This window comes from Armigeres subalbatus, chromosome 3, assembly GCF_024139115.2.
Source record: "Armigeres subalbatus isolate Guangzhou_Male chromosome 3, GZ_Asu_2, whole genome shotgun sequence".
Taxonomy (NCBI): domain Eukaryota; kingdom Metazoa; phylum Arthropoda; class Insecta; order Diptera; family Culicidae; genus Armigeres; species Armigeres subalbatus.
Genome location: NC_085141.1, coordinates 22,541,751 through 22,554,506, shown reverse-complemented (window position 1 = coordinate 22,554,506; position 12,756 = coordinate 22,541,751). Strand labels below are relative to the sequence as shown.

The 12,756-nt window shown below is 40.9% G+C and overlaps 1 protein-coding gene across 1 annotated transcript in view; it reads left to right on the top strand.

The window, feature by feature from the left end:
* The window catches only part of LOC134226830 (activating transcription factor 3-like), a 59,181-nt gene extending 49,107 nt beyond the window's left edge, over positions 1 to 10,074 (top strand). Inside the window, exons 3-4 of the mRNA XM_062707853.1 lie at positions 4,297 to 4,572; positions 4,637 to 10,074. Of these exons, the coding sequence (XP_062563837.1) occupies positions 4,297 to 4,572; positions 4,637 to 5,833 (1,473 nt within the window). The 3' untranslated portion in view covers positions 5,834 to 10,074. The remainder of the gene's footprint in view (positions 1 to 4,296; positions 4,573 to 4,636) is intronic.
* Positions 10,075 to 12,756: the final 2,682 nt, after the last annotated feature.

Here is a 12,756-nt window from a genome sequence, read left to right as displayed (position 1 = left end):
GGCCAATTTCGCAGCACAAAACACTCTCCAGTTCATGTCTATTGCCAGACCATGACTGACAAACGTTACGCCGATACACAACTCGACCCCATTCCTACGGAATGTGCTAGTGGAACCATCATTGACTAGCACTGTGTCGAGCTTCGCAAATGCCTCAAGTAACGCTTGACCCCTGCGATTAGTGCAGTGCCCCACTCCACTGCCCAAGCGTTAAAGTCTCCCGCTATGACGTAAGGTTTTCAAACGATAGCCTGTCGATCATCTGGCTGAACTGTTCAAATGGCCACCTTGGTGGGGAAAAGCAGCTACAGTAGAACACACCGTTAAGCTTGGCTATCGCGACACCCTCAGCGGAGGAGTGTACCACCTCTTGAACCAGGTACCATCCCGTCGTGCAAATGGTCGCCATCATAGACCTATCCGACACCCACATGTCGTTATCGACAAGGACGTTGTACGGGTTGGACAGGAGGGCGACATTTGTCCTCGACTCCGAGACCGACTGCCACAGCAGCTGCTGGGCAGATGCACAGTGCAGTTTCAACTGTGTTACTTGCACGGCTGCTTCTTATTTGTCTCTCTCGAAGGTCCACCCATAACGTGGTTACAGGCTAGCTTTTGCTGGCGCAGATGAGGTACTTTGGTGCCTTACCGCATTCCTGCACCTTGTGCCCTTTCCTACCACAACTACGACACAGTCTAACGCTTCGTACGTTTTGACCCAGCGATTTAGGGATTTCGGCGTACTTATCCTTGGCAGTTTTCACCAGCAAATCCGCGCCTCTGTTCTAAGCTTTCTTTGTGGGTCGAAATACTCTCGACTTCTGCTTGACCCGTCGTTTGGCTTTGCGCTTTCGCTGGATTGCTGCCTGGGCCATTTCAGGCTAGGCGCAGTCTTTTCCTTATTGACCATCAGGGCTGTAAATTACGCGTTCAGTGAGCTAATGGGCACAGCAGAAGCACCGTCACACCAACTCACCTGTCTGTATGCTGGGGAAGACTGTACGATTTCAGGATATTGCGCGTCGGGGGGTAGAGCATCAGGTTTGGCCACATTCAGGATCCCACCAACGACACCGGACACTCACAAACCTCACAGTACAATACCACAAAGCTAGCGGACAGGCACTTTACTATTGGCAATTTCTCACCTTTTCACTAATAATTACTAACTTATAAGTTTTAGAATACTATGTATTTTATTTTAGAATAAGTTAGATTAAGTACATTTAATTTGCTTCTGGATGGCTTGAAGTCCTTGATAAAAGTGTAGATTTTTCTAGATTTTCATGCATAGCATACTTTGATGGTTGTTAATTTGATTACCATGACGACACGTGGATGCGGCAGACGTCGACGTCGTGGCAACTTTTATCTCGGACGCCTATGACGTCACAGATGTTCTCGCTGCTGCAGTGTTGGCAACAAGGACGAAATCAATCGCCTCTTAGGTCATAGAGTTGCTCGTCCAAGAAAGGAGAAGGCATCGGTTCGGGCACCTTTGACGGTTTCTCACTACCCACCCGATTGATAAAAGCTTCCTGTTCTTGTCTCGCGACTCGAATAGTCTGGAGAAGCATCCGAAGGTTCTGTTTCAATTCCGTGCTGATGTTTTGCTTGCGCTCGCGAACTCGATGATATTATCGAGTTGCTCGGCGACCCCCCGCATCCCGGAAAACTTTGCTTTGAAAATTGGACTTGGATTAGACTGAATTGGGGGTGTACAAGATGTGTACATTTGAGGGGACAAAACATTTTGCACTGTTCAAAACGAAGAATATTTTCACATCAGAAGGATGAAATTTTCGGCGATTTACCATTCCATATTTCTGTTTCATAAATGAGACTTCCATATATGGAATATGGAAGCATGTATGTATCAAGTGTCATTTGATAGATATTAGCAGATATCAGTAAGCATTTCCTCTAGGGATCAAAAATCAGACATCTTTCCTAACTCATCGCTATCTCGAAGAGCTGAGGAAAGCGGTCCCACTTTGCAGACCAAAACATGAGTTGATCAATAATGTCTGGCATTTGAATGACGGCATCTGTGTGTAGGCAAGTTCATCCTGCACCATTGATTTGTTGGCAGACAAAAACTTGACTTGGGGGGGAATGACGGCTTTGGCAGGTTTTGTTCTATTATTGGCAGGGGTTTTTTTATGACTGATTATGCTCAAATTTGGCATAAACATTCTTTGCATATCAAAGAATTTTGTGACCAAATTTCATCAAATTCTGCCGACAAAAACCCCCCTGACAATAATAGAACAAAACCTGCCAAAGCCGTCTTTTCCCCTAGTTAGCATGAGCATGATCATGATGACCGTGCATTTTGTAGTTGCTACTCCGTGATCGACCAGAACAATCGCAATTGCACAGGGAACCAATGGATGGAAGCATGGGATTTGCTCTCCAACCTCAATGTGCACAGTCCGAGAGTTCCAGTATTTTTTGGATGGTCGATAACGGCGATGGCCACGTTCTCACGGTCGCCACGAGTTTCTGCGGAATTTTATTGGAATCTGGGGTTAGGGCTTATGGCAGAGGTTCATTTTGGTTAACGGGTTGCCATAGTGATAGTAATGAAAGAGTGCTGTATGTATATTCTAATTGTATGCCGAAACGAGCTTTTTTTTACTCTTTTCGTATTCTAACAGTTGCCTGCTAGAATTAATCAAGTTATGTATAGGTATAGGGATAGAAGCTGGAAACGGTATGAAAGATTGCCAGAACATGAGAAATATATGAGAAGATACAAAGTAGGAGGAATGGAACGGGCCTGGGATTGAACCCACGACCTCCTGCATATGAGGCAGAAACGGGTGCCATATGACCACCAAGCCAGTTATTTTTTTTTTTCGATTTTCAGAGCCAGATCAACGCAAGTCAGGAAAGGGCATCTGAGCCTACTCTCACCCAGCAGGCAAAGCTTGGTGGCAGGATTGGACAGCGTGCTACAAGGCCCGCCACGGTTTTAGGAGACGGAAGACAGCCTAGCCATTAGCCCACTCGCCGTTTCGAGTCAGTGTCACCTGGCTCTACTAAGAGTAGAATGTCAGACTGCCAGCTCTCGCTTTCACAACCCTAGTAATATTTTGGCTTTATGCTGGTTTTCTAGATGTCATGAAGAGCAAATAATGGTTATCATGACCGTTAGAAATTAAAAATGTAACTTGGGAATTGATCGATATCCAAGACAAGGTCCGTTAACACGCGGCCAGAATGCCATAATCAGGATCTCACTGGTATTGATCCTGATGTGCCAATTGGCACTCCTGGGCTCCTGTGCGCTTTCAGCGGCGCACGGTCGCTTGCGGCAAAACTGCAAACAAAAATTTCTTAAACCTCCGAGATGCAAGGTTTTCAAAATTAAAAGTTCGTCCTGGTAATTTACGGGTTAACTGAATCGCTAGAAATCGAAATATTGACCCTCAATCATGCCCATTTTGTATGAAAAACAGCGATGGGGTTATAATCATTTCCGGGGGTTTTCCGAACAGTCTCACATAATTCTATTCGTAGAGAAAGTCTCAAGAGAAGATATTATTTGTCTAATCATCAATTTTATCGAAACATCTAGAAGACACTTCATGTCACATCAGAACAGTGATAAATGAACGGTCTAAAACGAGTTAAGTAACTCCATTTAATTCCACCAATTATTTCAATACCTTTGCAGATACGTATTTCGACCACAACTGTGTGGTCATCTTCAGTGTCTCGTACTTGACTCGACTCGAAGTCGTCATTCTTCTCACGTCATTCGAGCAATCTCACGTCACTCCACTCGTAGAATAAGACCAAATTTTTAACTGAATAGCATTCAACTTTTGGATAAATATGTTGGTAGGTAGGTATTACCTATCAATATTAATCCAAAACCCTAAGATTTTAATTCAAATCATTCTGAAAAAAAGATGAAAATAACTCTGCTCTGGATCCCGATTCCGATTAGTGACATCAATTTTAATAGACACATAAATTAATTTTGCCATTTTTCATGAAATCTTGTGTATTCGTAACGAGGTCCAATTTTAAATTTTAATTTGATAGCCAGACTTGAGACCATCACTCTCCTTGCTGGCTTTGTTGGCAATCTAATTTTATTGCCATCCATCTGTATCTCATACGGAACAAATGACACCAATCACATTCAACGGAAAGATCCCCAAGAAATATGAACATTATGCAAATAAGTTTGCAATCATTTCCTTCCATTTTTTTTGTGTGCAATACCATAAATGGCATTTGTTAACCTGTTTCCATTTCGTTTCTCATTTTCTTTCGCAGACCCGCTCGCAACTGATCAAGGCCGGTGTGAAGCTGCTGATACAGAGCAAGCGCAAACACAGCGGTTGCGATTCCAGCGACGGTAACGAATCCTCTAGTGGCGGAGGTGGATCACGAGGAGGAAACGCAGCCAGATCTGTCAACGGAGCACCGCAGTCGAAAAAGCGCTGTGACACGGAGAACCTGACTAGTGAGGATGATGTAGATAGTCTGCCAGCTTCATCAACGGGTGGAGGAGGACCGGGCAGTGTCAGCAGTCCTCGATCGGTCACTGGGGTAAGTTGATTGATCTATTGATTGATGATTACTGAGGAACTAAAACATTACGTTTAATTCATAGTTGACTCCGGATGACGAGGATCGTCGCAGGCGACGTCGGGAGCGAAATAAGATCGCTGCTACCAAGTGTCGCATGAAGAAGCGTGAGCGAACGGTCAACTTGGTGAATGAGTCGGAAACTTTAGATGCGCAGAACAAGGACCTGAAGCAACAAATGGCCGACCTGGAAAGCCAAAGGCGGAAGCTGATCGAAGTACTGCAGGCTCATGGCCCAACCTGCGTTCATCAGAAAGGTTACCAACCCTTGCCTAGTCTGTCCACCATTACCAACAACAACTGCAAATTTTTGAATGACCTGAACTTCCTGGATGGCTCAACGGAGGAGATAAAGTACTCGGAATGCCTGAAGTCTGGCGGTGAGCTTGGTGATTTCTCGAAACAAGACAGCGTGCTACCTCCCGGTTATTGTAAACTATCTCCAACGGAAGTGAACTATGCAACGCCTACCGACGTAATGGCTATCAATAGTTTTGCGGAGTCGTTGAAATCCGAATACATTCCAAGCAGCCAAGAACGGCCGGCTCGCGCCAAACCTGGACCTAAGCCACGACAGAAAGCCGCCAAGCGTTCGATCCCCGTTACCAGCACCACAACTGTAGTGTCGGATGCACTCCCCTCGATACCCGTAACCCTACCAAGTGCCGACTTCATTCTGAAAAGCGAGCTCATCGATACCAGCAGTCCATACACAACAGTTCAATCTGCCGATCGCTTCCTATTTGAAAACTCCCTGGACCTGTACAACAACAATAACAACGACAGCAACACCCTCGACGGACACCACACAAACGACAGTGACAAACTAACTTCCCTAGCCGCCAAGGATAACGCTTCAAACGCCCTGCTAGAGTTTAGCGCCAGTTTCGATACCACGATCATCAAACCTTCGGATTACGGACTCCTGTCACCGCATCAGCATACCCATCACCAGCAACAGCAACAGCATCACCATCAACAACAACAACAGTGCCATCTACAGCAAAATCTCGGCAATCTGCAGCTGCATCAGCAACCCCTTCAGCACAACAGCCTCCACCATCAGTTGCTCTCGCACTCGAACGGATCGAGCCTGCTCGGCGGCACCAGCATCGTCACCAACGACTTTTTGATCCTTCCGGAGCACGACGGCAGCGAGTTCACCGACCTGGACAGCGGCATCACGTCGTACGCCAGCATCAACGGAGGTTGCCTGGCGTGACCACCGTCCTCGTCGCCGTTGCCTCCGCTGCCGCTAATGTTGTAGGCTAGGCAAGGTCCACCTTAGTGACCCTCTAGGACGGAATGTTTCAGTCGTGTTGTTACACATAGAGAGTAAAGGGTTGCCAAATTTCTCGTACTCTACCACCCCCCCGTGATCGTTAAGCGCAGTTACCGCACTCTTTTTTATTGTCTTAAATATTTGTATTTATATATACTTCTAATCGAACCCATCTTCAGGAAGGTGTGAGTGTGTTTGGTAGTCAGAACTAGCCGATAGGGAAGGTGCTCTTGAAGAAGACGCAAAACAAACTCAAATTTAACATTTTTCTCGCAGCCTTATTGTTGAACCGGCTTAAAGTTGGTCCAAAAGGTTCGAACGTAACTTTTCGATTAAGGTTTCATGTGTCAGTCATCGAAGTCTCTCTCTCTCACTTTCTGTCATCACTCGAAAAATAACATCAGCTCTTAGGCTTGTGGGTGTATGTGTGTATGTAAGCAGATCACTCAGGTTGAAATGTGTATGTGTGAGAGTAAAAGTTGGTTTAAACGAAAGGGCCTGGCATTAGCGAAAAGATAACTTGTGGAATGTTCAATGTTCGCCTTTTTGGTACTAGGAGAAAGGGAAAGAAATAATTAAACTTTTTTTTATTCAGGCACACGTCTTTGCAAAAAAACAAACTTGATAGAGTTTCTTAAGACTTTTGTTTCGTTTAGAACTATAGAATATATCAGCGAAGAAAAAGCATTCCTTATTCTACTATAAGTTATCGTACTCATATTACACCGTTCCGCTTCCTGTATATTGCGCTTTTTGCATGATTTGCGCATGCTTTATTTACATTTTCCATTCTTTCTCTTTCTCGCGGTCTCTAAGAAATAAGTTAAACACACAAAAAAATGTATACTTCAGCAATATTGTGATATTCGTTGCCCACCTTTTGGTGAGAGTATGAGTAAATTAAAATCTGTTCACTGTCTTTTGAATTGTTTTAGAATTTGGACGGATTCTGCTTCAAACTGCTAGAGAAATATTAGAGCAGATCTACTTTGGGCCCCCAATAATTCGACCGTTTTTAATCTGAACACTTTTCAATTTTAACCCCATTCGTTTGTACATCGTTCTAATTGAAATTGGTGTAAACATCATTTAGATCAATCAAAAATTTAAAATGAAACATCGTGAAAAGAAACGCAGAATCAAAACAACAAAAAGGGCAACCAGAGATAAGTTTTTTTCCGATGATCATATTGTTACTAGAAGTTGGAATTAAAAATGGACTCCGTTAGTATGAATGAAATTACCAGAGGAACATACGGTACCAGGTACAGTTGTATCCAAGTACTCATGAAGTGTTTTGCTGATGAATGCAGAATGTTGTATGAAGTATTGGAACGTTGGGCGCCAAAATACATCCAACGCTCGACAAACTATAGGCCATCGAATTTTAAAAATAACGTATCTTGCGTCATATGCTGTTTTCGAACGTGTATTCCCATGTGATCGCCATTTGTTTGACAACTTTATCCCGACATTGGTTAGGGCCTTGCCGACTGGACTTAATTTTTTAATGTTCCAATTATCATCGACAGTTCCCTGTGATCATTCCCATTTTTGCTGATGATCCTGTGTCCTGTGTGTTTGGGCACTTTCAACTGTCATTTGGATTGTATACTGGTTTCCATCCTAATGCAGACTTCTTTTCCTCTCGTGCTTAAAACATATTATGACTTATTCAAACTGATTTTTGAAGGTAACTTTTATTAAGGCATCTTGATTATAATTTAAATTCCTGTTATAAAAGTGACAGAATCTGAAAATATCGAAGAAAACAACATCAACCATTATGCCTCATACAACTATTCTTGTTTATCAGGAATTTTAGTGGAAAAGCCATGAACTAATATAGATTTATCCTCCCATTTCCTTATTTATCAAAAATATGTAATTTCCTAAGCAACATATAAAATAACCTCTCCTAAGTATCTTCCGTACTTTCAATTTGTTAATTTATGAGTTTACGAAATATCCCATTTAAGAAACGCTTAACCCGCTATTATGAGTAAGTCTGGCATTTCAGTTTTTATCGTCCACTATTTAGGATCGATTTAGTAAGCTTACAAAATGTTAAGAACAAACCAATCATGATAATGGAAAAACAAATGTATATTATCATCTGCTCTAGGAGTAATATATGTTTAAGAAAAGGTATTTTTTATAAAAAAAAACAAATGCAAAACAATCTCTAGTTGTTAGAAACAAAAATCGTCTCCATAGATAGATGTCGTTCTCGCAATGAAAAATTCGAAATGATGCATAAAACCACCCACAATTTCTTCTATAACCCAAACGGACTGTTCAAATTACTTTGCAACAACATAACACGGTATCCTTATTCGGAATGATAATAACAGATTACACAAAGGGTAGGCCTGTAGGAAAAAAAACTTCTTCTTCTCCTTAAAGAAAGATCCACCGACCAACGCAGCAAATTATTGATCACGCAAGAAATTATGATCAATTAAAATGCAATCAAGTCGATCCTCATGGCGAGAAACTAATGGACGGCGATATTTGGAAGCGAATATGGTGAACGAAGACGGAATCAATCTGTGCTTAATATACACAAGCAAATCACGGAGCCCAATTATTTTCATATACAATAAAGGAGAAGAAATCGGAATACAGAAATTGCAAGGCAATCAAATGCATGATTAACTTAAAAACAGAAGTGGGCGATAATCCTTTCGGATTGCAACTCATGGAAACATGTTTTTATTTTGCATTCTTCTTAGCGAGTTGCATTATCACAACAATCAAAACCCAGTTCCCTGAAGAATACTAGTCATCACGCAATAAAAAAAACCTATTATCATCTACAAGGCAAGCAGGCGAACGGATGCTCATCGCTATGACAATCGCCCACTTCTATTTTTCTCTCTTTCCCTCTCCACACCACTCTCTTTCATCGTAGCTCGCTGTTGCTGTTTAGATTGTGGCGCGCTTTCGATGCGAACAAAAACATGCCTGCTTCGATGTTGTAACGCGCAGCACTCAAAGCAACACAGCAACAATAAACTATTTACCAGACAAACTATAAGAAACAATGACAATTGACTACAACTACTGAAGGAACAGTAAGAACGAAATGCCTTCCTATTTTGAGTAATAGGTTATAATGCATGTTAGATAACAAAAAAAACAGGAAAAACAAGTTATTCCTCTTGAAAAGATATAAATTTACAAAAAAAAACAATACTATATTGTTTAGGCACAATTTTAATACGAAATACACAGCTTAAATCGAAATCGGAGCCTTATATTATATTGTTGTAGAGCTTGAAGACCAAACAAAGCAAAAACAAATACATTGAAGCCTAATGTTGTAAAAATTTTATTCTACAAACGAAAAATCACAGTAAAAAAATACGGTGGGCCAACAACGGCAGCCCTAGTCGCCGCACAAAATATTAGTTCCATTTTAGCCACGCGTCAAAACGGAAGCTTTTAATATTTACCAGCCCTCGATTGGTTCGACCCCCGTTAACAGTGCCATCTACCAGAGCAAGCGGAGGAACTTTGCTTGATTAAAAAAAAAGCATTACAAAAGTCAACGGTTGCTCTGTTTTTTGTTCTTTTTTAAACATCGTATATTCGAATCTGGGCGGAGGAGTTCAATCAAGCATGAACCAACGGTCGATCGAATTTAAAATTTATTGTTTTCAACTTGTTTTTTAAACGACTTTTAGACGAAAAAAACGAAACTACTTTGTACCTGGGCCAACGTCGTCCTTTACACTAATTATGAATTCATGTTCCGTTAGTGACATTTTGAATGCAAACCTTTTATGTACGCTAGTTCATCTAGATTTCCTATTGTTTTCAGTTGACGAAAAATAAAAGAGACATCACCAGAAAGATTCATGCAAAAAACAATAGGCAGTAACTTTTTTTCTAATACAATAAACACTAAAAAAACACACAATCGAAAAGGAGAATGATACCAGAACAAAAGGAAAGAATCTAATTCTGTAAGGAATCACAGTGCTATATATATTTACCATTAATATTAGAGGAGCAGAGAAAAAACATTGTTAAACGGATCATTAAAATTGCCAATAGCTAAGCGATGGCGTGTAAAACAAAACTGCATTGAACGTTGTAAGAGCAGAGAACTGCAAGCATCACATTAAAAATCAAAACATGAAAACAAAGAAAAAATAAACATCGAAAAAAAACTATATACGTTTTTATTTATTTCTTTACACATTAGAAAAATCCATTTGAAATGTCAGTAAGGGTGTCACCATTTGAGCATGAGCATAAGCATTATGACCGCACAATTCGTAGTTGCTACTCCGTGATTGACTGAAATTGCGAAATTGTACAGAGAACACAATGAATGGGGCTTGTATTGGGGTGTATTCGATAAAAATGGCACACACATGTTTACCCACCATGATTTACAACATTTGTTTTATTTGATTTCATCACCCATCCCGAATGGGCGCACATTCCTTTTCACTCCTCCCATCAAATTTTGTACAATCGATTTTCCCAGTGTTTTTGTTGTTTTTACATAAATTTTCTTTAACTCCAGCTCTATTTTACTAATTTTGGGATGTTTGCGAAGTTGATGATGATGATAATGGTCCCGCCACATACCCCTACAAAGGTTTGAGCTAGACGATTTATCGTCAAGATAATTAAAAATGATCAATTTTAATCAGATTTGGCAAACAATAAACGATCCGATTATTTCCACAGATATAAATAACATTGAAATATAACATCGCTATAGCGATCTGTCCATGAAACACGCTATTCAATGAATACCAGATCATCTTCGACAAATATCTATCCCTTCCATTTTTTCTGAAAAATATGAACATGTCAATTGCAATAACAGATATTTCACTGATGGTTCTCGCATTAACGGATCCACTGGCTTCGGTGTTTTCAACGTAAATTCAACCACCTTCCGAAAACTTCAAGAATCGTGTTCGGTTTATGTTGCTGAGCTGGCAGCAATTAATTTCGCTTTGGGGATAATTTCCGATCAGCCCGTAGACCATTATTTCATCTTCTCGGATAGTCTTAGTTCTATCGAGGCACTCCGCGGTCGATGAAACCTGTTAAGCACGCACCTTAGGGGCCGTACACATATTACGTAAGCACTCATGGGGGGAGGGGGGGTCGGTCAATATCTTACGGTCCATATAAATAAAAATTCATTTGTTAGGAAAAAATCTACATGGGGGGAGGGGGGGTCGAAAAACCCAGAAAAATTGCTTACGTAATAAGTGTACGACCCCTTACTTTCTTACAACTGTTAGAGAGCAGATGCGTGATTTGGTCCCATCCCATTGCCTAATCTATGTCAATGAGAAGGCGGACTCGCTGGCAAAGGTGGGCGCACAGGAAGGTGAAGTTTGTGATAGACAAATCTCGAACAGCGAGTTTTTTCCCCATTAGTCCATCAGAGTACTCTTCAAAATTAGCAAATGATTTGGTCACACAATGAACTTGGACGGTGGCTATTTTCGATAGTTCCTAAAGTTTCTGCGCGAGCGTGGTTCAGATGTGAGGACTTAAGTCGAGGCTTCATTCGCACGATGTCGAGACTGATCATCACACATCTGACATCAAAGTTTAATGCCTATATTCTTCTCTTTCTCAGTTTTTTCTTGTCCGATTCTGTTTCTCTGTACCATGTACCACGACGCTCTGGCCATCCGGAAGATGCTCCCTGACGAACCAAAATCGAGCACGACGCCACGCAAAACCGTTTTCAACGTTCAACGTCAAACGCCCGGATGAGCAGCTGAAATAACCTAAACCCAAATCCCTACCCCGTCCGTCCTGTATTAAGTAATTTTTAACCTTGTGTCGCCACGAGTAAAGCTATGTCCATTTAGAATCCGGAATCATTTATTGTATTGCAGCGGCACGGAGAGTGACCGCTGCAAGAATTCTTTTACAGCGGTTTGTCTATCTAGGCGCCCACTCTTGTGGTATAAATTTCACGAAGTTTCGTGCAGCACACAGTGGGCGCAGCAAGCCAAAAACGTGCGTTTTTTTATTTGCGTGCAAACGGTTGATTTGACATAGGTGGTGTCTTCGGAAGAAAATTTTACCAAAAATAAGCTTGAAATGATTAAACGGTAGGGTGTTCCATGAATATATTTAAAAAATGATTTTTATACTAATTTGAGTCACCTTAATGTTTGTCAAATCAATATTTCCTCCGAATTCCTCCTAATAAAACAGAGTGCCTTTGGTAGTTGGATGTCTATACTTTCATATGGTTGGTGTTTGATCTGCCACAATTTGCCTGAATTAAAGATATGGACATAGTAAAATTGTATTATATAATATGAAAAATCGAATAACTTCTCTAATATACCTCCGAAATATCCACATTTTTTTAGAAAAATGTGTGATTTGATGTACATGTTGACTTTGTAGAACATGTCCATGTTGAAAAACAATAATAAAAAAAGTGAATTAAAAAACTGGTTTTAGATACGATTTTCTTTTTTTAATTTCATCATAACTCGCTACCGTTAATAGATAGACAGTTGATATTTTTTACAAAGTTGTTTGTATTCACTTTTGTATCAGCTCAAATTTTTTGAACGAAAATGAAAAAAAAAAATTTTTGGATCACCCTAATAGGTAATTTTTTAGGTCACCCAAATCTTCCAAAAGATTATTTTTTCAAAAGCTTATTTTTTGGCAAAATTTTCTTCCGAAGACACCACCTATGTCAAATCAACCGTTTGCACGCAAATAAAAAAACGCACGTTTTTGGCTTGCTGCGCCCACTGTGCAGCGTGTCAAAAATTATTCCAGATGGAAGCCGAAAGGAGAGAAAAAAGTTCGATAATCCTGTCATCGACAATGGAGCCTACGTCAAAATG